The sequence below is a fragment of the Canis aureus genome, chromosome 8 (assembly GCF_053574225.1).
Source record: "Canis aureus isolate CA01 chromosome 8, VMU_Caureus_v.1.0, whole genome shotgun sequence".
Taxonomy (NCBI): Eukaryota; Metazoa; Chordata; class Mammalia; order Carnivora; family Canidae; genus Canis; species Canis aureus.
The window spans coordinates 54043697-54063516 of NC_135618.1; the positions used below are offsets into that span (position 1 = coordinate 54043697).

The 19820-nt window shown below is 38.7% G+C and overlaps 1 protein-coding gene across 9 annotated transcripts in view; it reads left to right on the plus strand.

Annotated features, from left to right (window-relative positions):
• Positions 1 to 19820, plus strand: part of LOC144319118 (phospholipid-transporting ATPase ABCA3-like) — a 194698-nt gene that overhangs the window by 69922 nt on the left and 104956 nt on the right. For all 9 annotated transcript variants that reach the window (XR_013385020.1, XR_013385019.1, XM_077906913.1 and 6 more), the window contains one exon: positions 12670 to 12824. Coding sequence is in view for 7 of the 9 variants with exons in the window: in XM_077906913.1 (XP_077763039.1) it covers positions 12670 to 12824 (155 nt within the window). In the remaining 2 variants the exon portion in view is untranslated. The remainder of the gene's footprint in view (positions 1 to 12669; positions 12825 to 19820) is intronic.

A 19820-nucleotide genomic window follows, 5' to 3' on the forward strand; every position in this document is an offset into this window, starting at 1 on the left:
TATATGGATTTTTTTTTTAATTTTTATTTATTTATGATAGTCACAGAGAGAGAGAGAGAGGCAGAGACACAGGCAGAGGGAGAAGCAGGCTCCATGCACCGGGAGCCCGATGTGGGATTCGATCCCGGGTCTCCAGGATCGCGCCCTGGGCCAAAGGCAGGCGCCAAACCGCTGCGCCACCCAGGGATCCCAATATATGGATTATGTATAGTTGATATGCTTTACATAAATTATCTTGGAACACACCCCATCTTCTGCGTGTTATCTGAGAACACATACAATGCACTTTTCCATCTGCATGTGCTCCTTTCTCTCAATGGGAGTGCCTGGACTACCTCTCCACCTATTGAAATCCTATTCATACACCAAGATGGAGATCAGAAACAACCATTGGGAGCAAATTGTCAGAGGTTGTAGTTCCAAGTTCTGGTCCCTTCATAGACAAGGACAAGCACAAAATGTCAGAACTAATTTTGCCAGAACTCTGGAAATACACAAAGACCTACAGCAATTAAATAAGACTAAAGGAAGATAGAGGCAACTTAGAAACAGGACGTAAGAGTGACATTCAGCAATATGGTGGACTTGGAAGCTCCAGGCCTTCATCCCCACTGAGACACTAAGTTAGCAACAATATACAGACAAAAATACTTATTTAAAAACTCCAAAAGTCATTTTGGATGTTGCAGCTTGCAAATGAATGCATGGCCAATACCAAAAAGGGTAGGAAGTTTATGGCATTTTCTCACCCCAACCCTTCCCCAAACATGGCATGGCACAACCAGGAGGAAATGTCCCAATTCCAAGCTCCTCCCGTGGGACAGAAAGGAAAGACTAGAACTTATATGCAATGCTCTGGCTTGTCTAGGGGCTGCCCAAAGGACTGGTTTCTGTCTTGTCTAATGGAGCACTAATGGAAGTGGCAACATGGTATAGACGCCAGGTTGGAAGTCCTAGAAAAACCGAGGCAGGAGGAGGGGCAAGATGGCAGAAGGGTCCCCAAATCACCTGTCCCCACCAAATTACCTAGATAACCTTCAAATCATCCTGAAAATCTACGAATTCGGCCTGAGATTTAAAGAGAGAAGAGCTGGAATGCTACAGTGAGGAGAGTTCACACTTCTATCAAGGTAGGAAGATGGGGAAAAAGAAATAAAGAAACAAAAGGCATCCAAGGGGGAGGGGCCCCGTGAGGAGCCGGGCTGATGCCGGGGCGAGTGTCCGCAGGACAGGAGAGCCCTGTCCCGGAAAAGCAGGAGCTGCACCAACCTTCCCGGGCGGAAAGGGGCTCGCAGGGAGTTGGAGCAGGACCCAGGAGGGCGGGGATGCCCTCAGGCTCCCTGGGACACTAACAGACACCTGCGTCCAGGGGAGAGTGCGCCGAGCTCCCTAAAGGGCTGCAGCGCACACGGCTAGACCCAGGAGCAGCTCGGACGGGCTCAGGCGGCAGCTCCGCGGAGAGGCGGCTGCGCGGCCGGGAGCCCGAATCCAACAGCGCAGACCGGGAGTACAGGGCACCGGGACACAGCCCAAGATCCGGCCTCCTCCCGGGACAGGCAAGGACACTCCTGCCAGGAGCTGAGCAGATCAGCGGCCCTGCCCCGGAGCCTCCAGGCCCCTGCAGACAGATAGCTCCGGAGTTACTGCAGGAGCTGAATCCAGGTTTCCAGAGCTGCCACAGCCACTGGGGTTGTTCCTCCTGGGGCCTCACGGGGTAAACAACCCCCACTGAGCCCTGCACCAGGCAGGGGGCAGAGCAGCTCCACCAAGTGCTAACACCTGAAAAATCAGCACGACAGGTCCCTCCCCCAGAAGACCAGCTAGACGGACAAGTTCCAGGGAAGTCAAGGGACTTAAAGTACACAGAATCAGGAGACACTCCCCCATATTTTTTTTTTCTATTCGATTTCTGATTGCTTCCCCCACGCTTTTTTCCCCTTTCTTTCTTTTTCTTTCTTTTTCTTCTTTTTTCCTATTTTTCTTCCTTTTCTCTTTTTTCTTTTTCTCTTTTCTTTCCTTCTTTCTCTCTCTTTTTCTCCTTTTCCCAATACAACTTGTTTTTGGCCACTCTGCACTGAGCAAAATGACTAGAAGGAAAACCTCACCTCAAAAGAAAGAATCAGAAACAATCCTCTCTCCCACAGAGTTACAAAATCTGGATTACAATTCAATGTCAGAAAGCCAATTCAGAAGCACTATTATACAGCTACTGGTGGCTCTAGAAAAAAGCATAAAGCTTGCAAATTCCAAAGATAAAGAGAAGATCCTTAAAGCAGCAAGAGACAAGAAATCCCTGACTTTTATGGGGAGGAGTATTAGGGTAACAGCAGACCTCTCCACAGAGACCTGGCAGGCCAGAAAGGGCTGGCAGGATATATTCAGGGTCCTAAATGAGAAGAACATGCAACCAAGAATACTTTATCCAGCAAGGCTCTCATTCAAAATGGAAGGAGAGATAAAGAGCTTCCAAGACAGGCAGGAACTGAAAGAATATGTGACCTCCAAACCAGCTCTGCAAGAAATTGTAAGGGGGATTCTTAAATTCCCCTTTAAGAAGTCCAGTGGAACAATCCACAAAAACAAGGCCTGAATACATATCATGATGACACTAAACTCATATATTTCAAGAGTAACTCTGAACGTGAACGGGCTTAATGACCCCATCAAAAGGCGCAGGGTTTCAGACTGGATAAAAAAGCAGGACCCATCTATTTGCTGTCTACAAGAGACTCATTTTAGACAGAAGGACACCTACAGCCTGAAAATAAAAGGTTGGAGAACCATTTACCATTCAAATGGTCCTCAAAAGAAAGCAGGGGTAGCCATCCTTATATCAGATAAACTAAAATTTACCCCGAAGACTGTAGTGAGAGATGAAGAGGGACACTATCTCATACTTAAAGGATCTATCCAACAAGAGGACTTAACAATCCTCAATATATATGCCCCGAATGTGGGAGCTGCCAAATATTTAAACCAATTAATAACCAAAGTGAAGAAATACTTAGATAATAATACACTTATACTTGGTGACTTCAATCTAGCTCTTTCTACCCTCGATAGGTCTTCTAAGCACAAAGAAACAAGAGCTTTAAATGATACACTGGACCAGATGGATTTCACAGATATCTACAGAACTTTACATCCAAACTCAACTGAATACACATTCTTCTCAAGTGCACATGGAACTTTCTCCAGAATAGACCACATGCTGGGTCACAAATCTGGTTTGCACCGATACCAAAAGATTGGGATCGTCCCCTGCATATGCTCAGACCATAATACCTTGAAATTAGAACTAAATCACAACAAGAAGTTTGGAAGGACCTCAAACACGTGGAGGTTAAGGACCATCCTGCTAAAAGATGAAAGGGTCAACCAGGAAATTAAGGAAGAATTAAAAAGATTCATGGAAACTAATGAGAATGAAGATACAACCATACAAAATCTTTGGGATGCAGCAAAAGCAGTCCTAAGGGGGAAATACATCGCAATACAAGCATCCATTCAAAAACTGGAAAGAACTCAAATACAAAAGCTAACCTTGCACCTAAAGGAGCTAGAGAAAAAACAGCAGATGGACCCTACACCCAGCAGAAGAAGAGAGTTAATTAAAATTCGAGCAGAAGTCAACGAAATCGAGACCAGAAGAACTGTGGAACAGATCAACAGAACCAGGAGTTGGTTCCTTGAAAGAATTAATAAGATAGATAAACCATTAGGCAACCTTATTAAAAAGAAGAGAGAGAAGACTCAAATTAATAAAATCATGAATGAGAAAGGTGAGATCACTACCAACTCCAAGGTAATACAAACAATTTTAAAAACATATTATGAACAGCTATACACCAATAAATTAGGCAATCTAGAAGAAATGCATGCATTCCTGGAAAGCCACAAACTACCAAAACTGGAACAGGAAGAAATAGAAAACCTGAACAGGCCAATAACCAGGGAGGAAATTGAAGCAGTCATCAAAAACCTCCCAAGACACAAGAGTCCAGGGCCAGATGGCTTCCCAGGGGAATTCTATCAAACGTTTAAAGAAGAAATCATACCTATTCTACTAAAGCTGTTTGGAAAGATAGAAAGAGATGGAGTACTTCCAAATTCGTTCTATGAGGCCAGCATCACCTTTATTCCAAAACCAGACAAAGACCCCACCAAAAAGGAGAATTACAGACCAATATCCCTGATGAACATGGATGCAAAAATTCTCAAGATACTAGCCAATAGGATCCAACAGCACATTAAGAAAATTATTCACCATGACCAAGTAGGATTTATTCCTGGGACACAAGGCTGGTTCAACACTCATAAAACAATCAATGTGATTCATCATATCAGCAAGAGAAAAATCAAGAACCATATGATCTTCTCATTAGGTGCAGAGAAAGCATTTGACAAAATACAGCATCCATTCCTGATCAAAACTCTTCAGAGTGTAGGGATAGAGGGAACTTTCCTCGACATCTTAAAAGCCATCTACAAAAAGCCCACAGCAAATATCATTCTCAGTGGGGAAGCACTGGGAGCCTTTCCCCTAAGATCAGGAACAAGACAGGGATGTCCACTCTCACCACTACTATTCAACATAGTATTGGAAGTCCTAGCCTCAGCAATCAGACAACAAAAAGACATTAAAGGCATTCAAATAGGCAAAGAAGAAGTCAAACTCTCCCTCTTCGCCGATGACATGATACTCCTCATAGAAAACCCAAAAGCCTCCACCCCAAGATTGCTAGAACTCATACAGCAATTTGGTAGTGTGGCAGGATACAAAATCAATGCCCAGAAATCAATGGCATTTCTATACACTAACAATGAGGCTGAAGAAAGAGAAATTAAGGAGTCAATCCCATTTACAATTGCACCCAAAAGCATAAGATACCTAGGAATAAACCTAACCAAAGAGGTAAAGGATATATACCCTAAAAACTATAGAACACTTCTGAAAGAAATTGAGGAAGACACAAAGAGATGGAAAAATATTCCATGCTCTTGGATTGGCAGAATTAATATTGTGAAAATGTCAATGTTACCCAGGGCAATTTATACGTTTAATGCAATCCCTATCAAAATACCATGGACTTTCTTCAGAGAGTTAGAACAAATTATTTTAAGATTTGTGTGGAATCAGAAAAGACCCCGAATAGCCAGGGGAATTTTAAAAAAGAAAACCATATCTGGGGGCATCACAATGCCAGATTTCAGGTTGTACTACAAAGCTGTGGTCATCAAGACAGTGTGGTACTGGCACAAAAACAGACACATAGATCAATGGAACAGAATAGAGAACCCAGAAGTGGACCCTGAACTTTATGGTCAACTAATATTCGATAAAGGAGGAAAGACTATCCATTGGAAGAAAGACAGTCTCTTCAATAAATGGTGCTGGGAAAATTGGACATCCACATGCAGACGAATGAAACTAGACCACTCCCTTTCACCATACACAAAGGTAAACTCAAAATGGATGAAAGGTCTAAATGTGAGACAAGATTCCATCAAAATCCTAGAGGAGAACACAGGCAACACCCTTTTTGAAATTGGCCACAGTAATTTCTTGCAAGATACATCCATGAAGGCAAAAGAAACAAAAGCAAAAATGAACTATTGGGACTTCATCAAGATAAGAAGCTTTTGTACAGCAAAGGATACAGTCAAGAAAACTAAAAGACAACCTACAGAATGGGAGAAGATATTTGCAAATGACGTATCAGATAAAGGGCTAGTTTCCAAGATCTATAAAGCACTTCTTAAACTCAACACCAAAGAAACAAACAATCCAATCATGAAATGGGCAAAAGACATGAAGAGAAATCTCACAGAGGAAGACATAGACATGGCCAACATGCACATGAGAAAATGCTCTGCATCACTTGCCATCAGGGAAATACAAATCAAAACCACAATGAGATACCACCTCACACCAGTCAGAATGGGGAAAATTAACAAGGCAGGAAACCACAAATGTTGGAGAGGATGCAGAGAAAAGGGAACCCTCTTACACTGTTGGTGGGAATGTGAACTGGTGCAGCCACTCTGGAAAACTGTGTGGAGGTTCCTCAAAGAGTTAAAAATAGACCTGCCCTACGACCCAGCAATTGCACTGTTGGGGATTTACCCCAAAGATTCAGATGCAATGAAACGCCGGACTCCTGCACCCCGATGTTTATAGCAGCAATGTCCACAATAGCCAAACTGTGGAAGGAACCTCGGTGTCCATCAAAAGATGAATGCATAAAGAAGATGTAGTTTATGTATACAATGGAATATTATTCAGCAATTAGAAATGACAAATACCCACCATTTGCTTCAACATGGATGGAACTGGAGGGTATTATGCTGAGTGAAGTAAGTCAATCGGAGAAGGACAAACATTATATGTTCTCATTCATTTGGGGAATATAAATAATAGTGAAAGGGAATATAAGGGAAGGGAGAAGAAATGTGTGGGAAATATCAGAAAGGGAGACAGAACATAAAGACTCCTAACTCTGGGAAACGAACTAGGGGTGGTGGAATGGGAGGAGGGCGCGGGGTGGGGGTGAATGGGTGATGGGCACTGAGGGGGACACTTGATGGGATGAGCACTGGGTGTTCTTCTGTATGTTGGTAAATTGAACACCAATACAAAATTAATTTATTAAAAAAAGCACAGAGGCAAATGCTGTAGCATCTTAGAGTATTTTAAAGCAGCAGGAAATCTGCAGTTCCCCATTCAGGTGCCAAGGATACAGGCAGAGAAACTACAAAAGAAACATGATCTCCAAGCTGCCTGAGGAAATTAGGGTAGTGTAAAGCAGCCATATATAATAGAATGAGAGAATCTGCACGACCCCCAAAGACTCATCTCAAAATGTTTTTGGTGAAGGACTTCCCATGCATGAAGCTAGTCCATAAAGACTATGAGAGATGTCTGTTTTTTTAAATGCCCAAATCTCAACAAAACATAACAAGGCATACAAAAAAAAAAAAAAAAAACAACCAAAGAAACAAGGAAGCCTGCCCTAATCAAAAGAACAAAATAAAGCCCCAGAATGTGGCCCTTAAGAAAAACAAATCTCTGAATTACCTGACAAAAAGTCATTTTAAGATGTTCAGTGATTTAAAAGGGAATGCATATAAAACAAAAAAAAAGGAAAATGATGAATCATTAACATAGTAACAGAAAAAAAATACTAACAGAGGTACAAGTAATTTTTTAAAAACCTAAACAAATTCTGAATATGAAAAATATAATAACTAACTTGAAAAATTTTATTAGAGGGTTTCAACAGCAGAGCTGATCAGACAGGAAAATGAATTAGCAAACTTGAAGATAGGTTATTTGCAATTATCAAGTTATAAGAGTGAAAAGAAAAAAGAATGAAGAAAAGCCAGTGCACCTGGGTGGCTCAGTTAAGTGTCTGCCTTCAGCTCAGGTCATGATCACAGGGTCCTGGGACTGAGCCCCACATCAGGCTCCCGGCTCAGTGGGGAGTCAGTCTGATTCTCCCTCTGCACCTCCCCTTGTGTGCACACTCTCTCTCTATCAAATAAATAAATCTTTTTTTAAAAGCGTGAAGAAAAGCGAAGAGAGCCTAAATGACTTACCAAATCAAACACTATTGCAAAGGGGAAAAAAGATATCAACTCAACAAGCAAATATAAAAGTATAAATGTTTATTACCAAATATCAGAGTTCTTAAAAAATGAAGCAAATATTGGATAAATAAAGAGAGAAATAGACAGTAGCACAATAATAGTAGGAGACTTTAATACTCCACTTTGAATAATGGATACAACTTGACAAAAACTCTTTAAGGAAATAGAGATCTTTAACAACAATTGGACCTGACAGACATGTACTAAACTCAATAACAGCAGAATTTGCATTCTTAAGAAGACATGGTAAAGGGGGATCCCTGGGTGGCTCAGCAGTTTAGCACCGCCTTCAGCCTGGGGCGTGATCCTGGAGTCCCGGGATCGAGTACCACATTAGGCTCCCTGCATGGAGCCTGCTTCTCCCTCTGCCTGTGTCTCTGCCTCCCTCTCTCTGTGTGTGTGTCTCTCATGAATAAATAAATAAAATCTTTAAAAAAAAAGAAGAAGAAGAAGAAGACATGGTACCTCCTCCAGGATAGATCACGTTTGTTCAAAAAACAAACCTTAACAAGTTTTAAAAGAATGAAATTATAGAAAGTATCCTTTCCAAGTTACAATAGAATGAAACTAGAAGTCAAGAGGAGAAGGAAAACTGGAAAATGCACAAATATGTGGAAATTAAACAACACACCCTTAAGTAACCAATGTGTCGAAGGAGGAATCACAAATTAGAAAGTATCTTGAGAAAATTTAAAATGGAAACATACAAATCTTGGGACACCTGGGTGGCTCAATGGTTGAGCATTGCCTTCAGCTCAGGGCATGATCCCAGGGTCCCGAGATCAAGTCTCGCATCAGGCTCCCCACAAGGAGCTTGCTTCTCTCTTTGCCTATGTCTCTGCCTCTCTCTGTGTGTATCTCATGAATAAATAAATAAATAACAACTTTTTAAAAAAACATACAAACTTTAAAAAGCAGTGCAAAGATAGAATTCTATCATTGTGTACACTCACATTAAAAAAGAAAACTCTGATATTAACAACCTAACGGTATACTTTAAGAAACTAGAAAATGACTAACAAACTAAACCCAAAGATAGTGGGAGGAAGAATATAATAAAGATTACAGTGAAGATAAAGTAGAGAATGAAAAAATAAGACTTAGGAGTTGTTTTTTTTAAATATCAACAAAATTGAAAAAATTCAAATAATTAAAATAAAAATGAGAGCTGGAATGTTACAGCCTATGCCACAGAAACAAAGGGGTCATAAGAAAATACTGTGAACAACTGTATATTAGAAAATTTCATAACCTAGAAGAAATGAGTAAATTCCTAGAAACATGCAATTTTATCCAATTTGTTAGCATGTAATTGTTCAGAGTAGTTTCTTATGAACTTTTTTATTTTTGTGACATCAGTTGTAATGTCTTTTCTGACTTTGACTCTTCTCACTTTTTTTATTCTAGTTTAGGTTTGTCAATTATATTTGTCTTTGAAAACCAAACTTACTTTCAGTGATTTTTTTTCCTATTTCTTTTTTAATCTCTATTTTTCTAGTCTCATTTTCATTTTCATTTGTCTCAAATATATTTTAAAATTTTTTATATATATTTTTATTGGAGTTAGATTTGCCAACATATAGTATAACACCCAGTGCCCATCCCATCAAGTGCCCCCCTCAGTGCCTGTCACCGAGTTACCCCCGCCCACCTCCTTTCCACTACCCCTTGTTCGTTTCCCAGAGTTAGGAGTCTCATGTTTTGTCACCCTCTCTGACTTTTTCCACTCATTTTCTTTCCTTTCCCTTATAATCCCTTTCGCTATTTTTTGTATTCCTCGTATGAGTGAAACCATATAATGATTGTCCTCCTCCGATTGACTTACTTCACTCAGCATAATACCCTTCAGTTCCATCCACGTCGAAGCAAATGGTGGATATTTGTTGTTTCTAATGGCTGAGGGAATATTCCATTGTATACATAAACCACATCTTCTTTATCCATTCCTCTGTCGATGGACATTGAGTCTCCTTCCACAGTTTGGCTATTGTGGACATTGCTGCTATAAACATTGGGTGCAGGTGTCTCAGTCTTTCACTGCATCTGTATCTTTGGCGTAAATCCCCAGCAGTGCAATTGCTGGGTCGAAGGGTAGCTCTGTTTCTAACTCTTTGAGGAACCTCCACACAGTTTTCCAGAGCGGCTGTACCAGTTCACATTCCTACCAACAGTGCAAGAGGGTTCCCCTTTCTCCACATCCTCTCCAACATTTGTTGTTTCCTGTCTTGTTAATTTTCACCATTCTCACCCGTGTGAGGTAGCATCTCATTGTGGTTTTGGTTTGTATTTCCCTGATGGCAAGTGATGCGGAGCATTTTCTCATGTGCTTCTTGGCCATGTGTATGTCTTCTTTGGTGAAATTTCTCTTCATGTCTTTTGCCCATTTCATGATTGGATTGTTTGTTTCTTTGGTGTTGAGTTTAATAAGTTCTTTATAAGTCTTGGATACTAGCCCTTTGTCTGATATGTCATGTGCAAATATCTTCTCCCATTCTGTGGGCTTTTAGTTTTGTTGACTGTTTCTTTTGCTGTGCAGAAGCTTTTTATCTTAAGTCCCAGTAGTTAATTTTTGCTTTTGTTTCCCTTGCCTTCACAGATGTATCTTGCAAGAAGTTGCTGTGGCCAAGTTCAAAAAGGGTGTTGCGTGTGTTCTCCTCTAGGATTTTGATGGATTCTTGTTTCACATTTAGATCTTTCATCCATTTTGAATTTATCTTTGTGTATGGTGAACAGAATAGAGAACCTAGAAATGGGCTCTCAACTCTCTGGTCAACTAATAGTCAACAAACAGGAAAGACTATCCACTGGAAAAAGGACAATCTCTTCAATAAATGGTGCTGGGAAAATTGGACAGCCATGTGCAGAATGAAACTAGACCATTCTCTTACACCATACACAAAGATTTTTAATTAATGTTTTATTTATCTATTTGACAGAGAGAGAGAGAAAGCACAAATAGGGGAAGGAGCAGAGGGAGAGGGAGAAGCAGGCTTCCTGCTGAGCAGAGAGCCCCACATGGGGCTCAATCCCAGGACCCTGGGATCACGAGCTGAGCCAAAGGCAGATGCTTAACTGACTGAGCCACTCAGGTGCTCCTCAAAATATTTTCTAATTTCCCTTTTTCTTCCTTCTTAAAACCATTAGTTTTTCAGGAATGTGATCTTTAATTTCCACATTTATGAGTTTTTAAATTGTCATTCTTTTGCTTTTAGTTTCCTTCCATTGTGATTTGAAAAGATACTTAATATCATTTCAATCTTAAATTTATGATGACTTAACTTTGTGACCTAACATGATATATCCTAGAGAATATTTTATGTGCACTTGAAAAGAATGTATATTTTCTGCTGCTAGGTGGAATACTTATTAGGTCCATTTTGTCTCAAGTATTGTTCAGTTCTGCTGTTTTGTTGTTGATAATCTGTCTAGATGTTCTATCCATTATTGAAAATGTGATATTGAAGTCTCCATGTAATATAATATTGTTATGTATTCTTCCCTGTAGTTCTGCTAGGGTTTGCTTTATATATGTAGGCAGGTGCTCTGATGTTGGGCACATATATTTATAATTGTTATATCTTTCTGTAACTTTAATTTTTTGTTATATGATATAATCATTATATAATAATTTTCTCTCTCTCTCATGAGATATTTAAAGTCTATTTTGTCTGATAGAAGTATAGCCACCCCTGCTCTCTTTGGTTACCATTTACATTGAATATCTTTTTTCATGCCTTCACTTCTGCCTCTTTGTGTCCTTAAATCTAAAGTTCCTTGTAAAGAACGTATAGTTAGGTATTATTAGTTAATCCATTCAGCCACTCTATTTTTTTTTTAGGTCTTTTCATTTAAAGTCATTATTGATAGAGAAGGGCCTACCGCTGTCATTTTGAAAATTGTCTTTCTTACACTTCTTTTGCCATCTACTTTTCTTTTTTACATATATATATAAAATATTTATATATCATATATTCATATTACATATAGTATATATGTTATATATATTATATCTGTTTACAGGCTTTGATTCACTTTTCTTTGTCTTTTGTGTTTATTATATATTTCCTTTATGTTTACCTTGTGGAACTTATATAAAATATTTTATAGTTATAATATTCTATTTAAACTGAAAACAATGACCTTCAATTAAAAATAGAACTCTATAATATTATTTTTTCCACATAAACACATTTTATATTAATGTCACAATTTACATCTTTTTATGTTGTATGTTGATCAACATTTTTATACTTATAGTATTTTAATACTTTTGTCTTTTAATTTTATACTAAAATTAAGAGTGATTTACTCACTACTATTACATGTACTATATACTCACCAAAGTATTACATTATTCTGTATTTGTCTATGTATTTACCTTTGCCATGAGTTATATACTTTAATATGCTTTCATGTTACCATTTAGCATCCTTATGTTTCACCTTGAAGAACTCTAACATCTCTTGTTAATGGAGTTCTCTTAGTAATGAACTCTCTCAACTTTTGTTTGTCTGGTCGATCCTTCATTTTTGAAAGACAGTTTTTCTAGGTAATAATAATTCAGCAACTCTATAATCACTCAGTGCTCATCACAAAAAGTGTATTCCTTTTTTATTTTTATTAGATACTTGTTTGTTCATTCATTCATTCATTCACGAGAGACACAGAGGCAGAGACATAGGCAGATGGAGAAGCAGGCTCAGGACCCTGGGATCATGACCTGAGCCAAAGGCAGACGCTCAACCACTGAGCCACACAGGTGCCCCAGGGCACTCCTTTTTTAATCTTAATTCCAGTGTAGTTAACATACAGTGTTATATCAGTTTCAGCTGTACAATATAGTGACTTAGCAATTCCATATATTACTCAGTGCTCATCAAGATAAGTATACTGTAGGAGATAGTGCTAATTCTTTTGAGTAATCCATAAGCAGGCTGGATTTAAGATAGTAATTTGCATTATCTTATCATGCTCTCTCACCAAAGGTCAGCTTCTTTTATGTCTTCTGATTACTTGTAGGTCGTTACCCTCCTACCAGAGAAGAGGTCTATATTCATGGATTTGACATCTCAAAGAACATAATGGAGATTCGAAAAAATCTGGGCTTCTGCCCACAGCAAGACTTGTTATTTAATGACATGACAATCTCAGAACACCTATTTTTCTACTCTGTGGTGAGTCAAAAATATTTTTAAACTATACAGTAAATTTATTTTTTTCTTTTGATATATAGATATATGAAATTTAACACATTCGACTTGCACCACAGAGTAGTTTCATCACCCCAAAACACTCCCTTGTGCTATTCCTTTGTAAGTCATCCCTATTCCCACCCTGGTAATCACTGGTCTATCCTTAATCACTAATGTCTTATTGAGAATACCATCGTAAATAGAATCCTATATTATGTAACCTTAAAAAATTAGCTACTGACACAGAGCATAATGCCTTTGAGATCTATCCATACTAATGTATGATTAGTAGTATGTTTCTTTTAATTGCTAAGTAGTACTTCATGTTTATTTTTTTAATAAATTCATTTTTTATTGGTGTTCAATTTGCCAACATATAGAATAACACCCATACTTCATGTTTAGATGTAATATAGTACACCAATTAAAGGATATTTGGGTTGTTTACAGTATGAGTATGAAAGCTGTTCTGAATTTCAGGTAGAGTTTTTTGTGTATAAATATAATTTTTCATTTCTCTCATAACGAGATTACTGGACTATATTAAAAGTGTTTATAAGTAACTTCCAAACTTCTTTCTAGAGTGACTGTACCATTTTGAACCCCCACCAGCCATCTATATGGCCGAGAATTCCAGTTGCTCCATATCCTTGCCAGAATTTGGTATTGTAATATTTTTTAACATTTTTTTAAGGGTGAGAGAGCAAAAGCAGGGAGAGGGGCAGATGGAGAGGGAGAGAATCTCAAGCAGACTCCATACTCAGTGTGGAGCTTGACATGTAGCTCAGTCTCATGACCCTGAGATCATGATCTGAGCTGAAATCAAGAGTTAGATGGTTAACCAACTGAGCAACACAGGCATCCCTTCTTAACATTCTAACCATTCTAATAGATATGTATTTGTATATAATTCTGGTTTTAATTTGAATTTCATGAATGGCTAATGGTGTTGAACATCTTTCATGTACTTATTTCCTATTTTTATACCCTCTTTGATGAAATATTTGTTCAGGCCCTTTGTCCATTCTTAAAATATGATTTTTCATTTTGTTATTAAATTTTGGAGAGTTCTTTGTATATTCTGGATATATATCCTTGGTTGGCTATGTGCTTTGCAAATATTTTTCCTATTTCTGTAGTTTGTCTTTTCATTTTCTTGGCAATGCTTTTTATAGACCAAAAGTTTTTAATACTGAAATCCAGTCTATCACATTTTTTATCACATTTTTCTTAAAGGATCCTGCCTTTGCCATCTTTTCTAGAACTCTGTGCCTAACCCCAAGGCATGAAGATTTATTCTGTATTTTCTCCTAAATTTTTGTAGTTTTATGTTATACTCAGATCTATGGTCCATCTGCGGTCCACTTGCTTAAAGTTATAAAATGTAGATCTAGGTTCATTGTTTTGCATATACATGGTCAGTTGTTCTAAAACCAATTTTTGAAAATACTGTTCTTTCATCTTTGAATTGCTTTTTACAGTGTCAAGGATCAAATGGTCATATTTCTGTGGCTTTATTAACTCAAGAGTTTCTTTTATGTGCTATTGATCCACACTGCCCTGATTTGTATAGCTTTATAGTAAGTTTAATATAGGAAAGTGCTATTCATCCAACTATATTCTTTTACTTTTTTTAATTTTTTAATTTTTTTAATCATAGCATCTGGCTATTAATATGGCTACATGGTATTGGCCCCATGCAATTAGCATTTTGCACATTTAGTAAGCTTCAAATATGCTAATGACCTGTAACAGTCTATACACTTAATTTTTTAATAATAAATTTATTTTTTATTGCTGTTCAATTTGCCAACATACAGAATAACACCCAGTACTCATCCCGTCAAGTCCCCCCCCTCAGTGCCCGCCACCCAGTCACCCCCACCCCCCGCCCTCCTCCCCTTCCACCACCCCTAGTTCGTTTCCTAGAGCTAGGAGTCTTTATGTTCTGTCTACCTTTCTGATATTTCCCACACATTTCTTCTCCCTTCCCTTATATTCCCTTTCACTATTATATTCCCCAAATGAATGAGAACATACACTGTTTGTCCTTCTCCGATTGACTTACTTCACTCAGCATAATACCCTCCAGTTCCATCCACGTTGAAGCAAATGGTGGGTATTTGTCGTTTCTAATGCTGAGTAATATTCCATTGTATACATAAACCACATCTTCTTTATCCATTCATCTTTCGATGGACACCGAGGCTCCTTCCACAGTTTGGCTATTGTGGACATTGCTGCTAGAAACATCGGGGTGCAGGTGTCCCGGCATTTCGTTGCATCTGTATCTTTGGGGTAAATCCCCAGCAGTGCAATTGCTCATCCAACTATATTCTTTTTCAAGTGTTTTAGCTATTATAGCTGTTTGGCTCTTCCAAATAAATTTGCGTATTATCTCTTATGTGTCTACAAAAGTTCTACTGTGATTTTGATTGATATTACATTAAATCTGTATAGCACTTTGGAGAAAGTCAACATTGTTATCATGTTGAGAGATTTCAAATCCTTGATCATGATATCTCTATTAAATTGTTTGATATAATCACCATTTTTAGTTTTCAATATATAAGTCTTATAATTTCATTTTGGGGGGCTTTAAAAAGCTTTTTGATTTCCAGTTGTTCATTTTTTGTATGTGGAAAAATGATTGATATTTATATGTTGACCGCTTATTCTTTGACCTTACTGAGCTCACTTAATGGGTTTAGGAGTGTTTTTTTGTAGATTCCTTGGTTTTGTGGGTAGACAATCATATCATAGGAGAATAGGTATAGGGTCTTTGTGCCAATATTTGCTATTTATTTCTTTATTTATTTATTTACTTCATGCCACACTGGCTAGTAACAGCATGATGTTGTGGGCATCCTTGACTTGTTTCTTATCTTGGGGTATAGCATTCTATTTTCACCATTAAAATTTTTTTTGCAAATACCATTTATTAGTATGAGGAAGTGCCTTTCTTTGTTTTTTAAATTTTATTTTAGTTCTGGTATAGTTAAAAATACAGTTTTCTATTGGTTTCAGGTGTATAATATAGTGATTCAACAATTCTGTATGGTAGGGTAGTGCTCATCACAATATGTGTATTCTTAATCTCCTTCACCTGTTTCAGCCATATCTCCCACTCGCCCCCACTCAAGTAACCATCTGTTTGTTCTTTATACATATTTAAGAGTCTGTTTTTTGGTTTGCCCATGTAGCTTCTAAGACGATCTGCATTCTCTTTCTAGCATAAGCATTTATTGTTATGATTTTTCCTCTAGGCACTCCTTTGTTGCACCCCACAGATTTTGATACAATTTATTATATTTTCATTTTTATTCAGTTCAAAATGTTTTTTACATTCCTTGAGACTTAATCTGTGACTCATAGATCATTTATGAGTATGATCCTTAAGGTACAAGTGATGGAAAGGTGTCTTGCTTGCTTTCTGTTATGCTTAGCTCTATTTTGGTCAGAGATCATATTTTGTGTAATTATAAATGTTTTAAAATTGCTGAGGTTTTATGACTGAGGATATGGTTTATCTTGGTTACTATTCCATATGCACTTGAGAAGAATATGTTTTCTACTGTTTGGTTGGAACTTTCTGTAAACATCAATTAGTTCAGTAACTTGATCTTATTTAGTTTTCTGTATAGTTGCTGATGCCTGTATAATAGTTCTATTACTAAGTGAAGAGTATTTCTAAAATATCCTACTATAGTCATATATTTTTCTATTCTTCATTCCCATTCTATTCATTTTTGTTTCTGTGTTTTATTTTTTAAGATTTTATTTATTTATTTCAGAGAGAGAGCACAAGTATGAGCAGAGGGAGGGGCATTGTAGTCTGAAAATATACAGGGAATAATCCCAATCTTTTGGTATCAGTTGAGATCTGATTTGTGACCTACTACATGATCTTTTCTGGAGAAAGTTCCATGTGCACTCGAGAAGAATATATATTCTGTTGCTTTAGGATGGAATGTTCTGAATATTTCTGTGAAGTCCATCTGGTCCAGTGTGTCATTCATTCTTTGATCTTCTGCTTAGATAGTCTGTCCATTGCTGTGAGTGGGGTATTGAAATCCCCTACCATTAATGTATTATTACCTATGAGTTTCTTTACTTAGGTATTAATTGGTTGATATAATTGGCTGTTCCCAAATTAGGAGCGTAAATATTTATATCTGTTAGATCTTCTTGTTGGCTAGACCATTTAAGTATGATAGTATGATCTCTTACTGTACTCTTTGGTTTAAGATCTAATTTTTCTAATATGAGGATTGCTACCCTAGCTTCCTTTTGAGGTCCATTCGCATGGTAAATGGCTCTCTACCCTGTCATTTTCAGTCTGGAGGTGTCTTGAGGTCTGAAATGAGTCTCTTGTAGACAGCATATGGATAGGTCTTGCTTTTTTGTCCAATCTGATACCTTGTGTCTTTTGATTGGAGCATTTAGCCCTTTTACTTTCAGAGTAATTATTGAAAGGTATGAATTTAGTGCCATTGTATTACCTGTAAAATCCCTGTTTCTGTATATTGTCTCTGTTTCTTTCTGGTCTATGTTACTCTCGGACTCCCTCTCCCCTTAATATTTCTTACAGGGCTGGCTTAGTGATCACATACTCTTTCAGTTTCTGTCTTGGAAGCTCTTTCTCTCTCCTTCCATTCTGAATGACAGCCTTGCTGGATAAAGTATTCTTGCCTGCATATTTTTCTCATTTAGTACCCTGAATATATCTTGCCAGCCACTTTCTGGCCTGCCAGATATATGTGGAGAGGTCTCCAGTCAATCCAATATTTTCCCTCTATATGTTAGGAATCTCTTGTCTCAAGCTGCTTTCAGGATTTTCTATTTATCTCTGAAATTTGTAAGCTTTTTTATTATATGTCAGGTTGTTCATCTATTTTTATCAATTTTGGGAGGGGTCTTCTCTACCTCTTGGATATGAATGCCTATTTCCTTCCCCAGGTTAGAGAAATTCAGCTATAATTTGCTCAAGTACACCTTCCAGTGTGCACTCTCTCTCTCTCTCTTACTCTCTTTCTCTATCTCTTCATCCTTAGGCACTCCAATAATTCTGACATGTATTCTTTTCATGGCATCACTGGTTTCTCAAAGGCTCTCCTCATGGGCTATTATTTGTTTTTGTCTCATTCCCTCTTTCCTTTCCATAGACTTGTCTTCTATGTCACTAGTCTCTCTTCTGCCTCATTTACCCTCGCTGTTAGAGCATCCAATTTAGATTGCATTTCAATTAGACTATTTTTAATTTCGGCCTGATTACATCTCATTTCTGCACTAAGATATTCTCCAGTGTCTTTTATGCTTTTTTGAAGCCCAGCTAGTACTTTATAATTGTTATCCTAAATTCTATCTCTAACCTATTTTAGTAAAAAAAATAAAAGGCCAAGAATCCCAAAAAAGAGAAAAAAGATAGAAAAAAGCAAAAGTAAAGAGGAAAAAAGGGCAGCCCAGGTGGCTCAGCGGTTTAGCACCGCCTTCAGCCCAGGGCATGATCCTGGAGACCCAGGATCGGGTCCCTGCATGGAGCCTGCTTTGCCCTCTGCCTGTGTCTCTGCCTCTGTGTATGTGTGTGTGTGTGTGTGTGTGTGTGTGTGTGTGTGTGTGTCTCATGAATAAATAAATAAAATCTTTTTTAAAAAGAAAAAAGAAAAAAAGGGGGGAGGGGGAACTGGGAGATGGTAGTGGTGATGAAGTTGTAGTGGAGGAAGAATGTAGTCTACCTGAGGGGTCCTAGAGGGTGATCCTCTTGGTTCTGAGTATATTAAGTTCTGTATGTTAGAAGATGCTCAGTCCCAAATTTACATAAACCAGAATACTTATAGAGATCCCCAACATTGACCACAAAAACATAAATGAGATAAAAGAGGGGGACAGAATGGGAATGAAGAGAGAATATAATCTCACAGAATGAATCAGCACAGTGTAGCACTCAGTTCTGAGTATATGCTGGTCATGTTTTAGAAGGTATTAATTTACACCATTGTAGAACAAAGTGAGGCAGAGAAAACAAAATTTTAAAAAATATATCTTTTATATCTCCCAAAATTAAGTTGAATATGTTGAAGGGAATCTGGAAGTGGAAAATATATCTAAGACATGTAATTGTAGAAATATGAAACTGAAAAACAAAAAAACTTAGAAATGAAGAGGTGGTAAAAATATTGTAGTTAAGGTGGGAAAAGAGAAAAAAGTTGGAAACTTTTAGTCTGATATAAAAACGAATTGTAATGGAAAAGGGGGGGTGGAAGGAGGGGTATCCTCTAGTTCTATATACTATAAATCCCTCAACTTCCCCTGGAGCTTTCCAGTGCTGCTTGGTCAAGATTTTGCTCTTCCCCCGTTATTCCAGCTGTTCTTTTGAGGGAGGGGTCTGTTGTGCTGATTCTCAGGTGTGTGTACCTGGGGGAGATGCCTGCACCATCACCTGCCGCAGGGTGCCGGGCTCAGTGGGAGCTGTTTATCCTGTGAGACCCCTGCTCCCTGGTGACCCCGCCTCTCCCAGGCACACCATGAAACAAGGAGGGACAACGCTGGAGGCCTGGCCGCCACCTCCAGCTTGGCCAGGCCTCCAGCTCCAGCTCCCCTAGATGCTCCTGGACTGGGGCAGGGGTGGCACGGGGGCACTGATCTGCACAGCTTGGGGGCACCCGGTGGCAGGAGAGTCCTTGCTGTCCTGTGCCCTCCCTGCTACCACGTGTCCCGGGGGGAGTCCAGGATCATGGGCTGTGTTCCCTGGCGCCCTGGGATCTAGGGCCCTGTGCTGCTGGAATTGTGCTCCCAGGGCCTCGGCACCAAGGGCAGCAGGGTGCAGACACCTCTGTACGGAGCCACATGCCTGACCAACTGGCTTCTCCCAGGTGCCCCGCCAGGTGCGTGTGCCAAACCTCTACTGAGATTGACCCACAGTTTGTGGTATGCTCTCTCCCAGGTGCACTTCCTCTATTAGGGACTCCGGGAACCTGG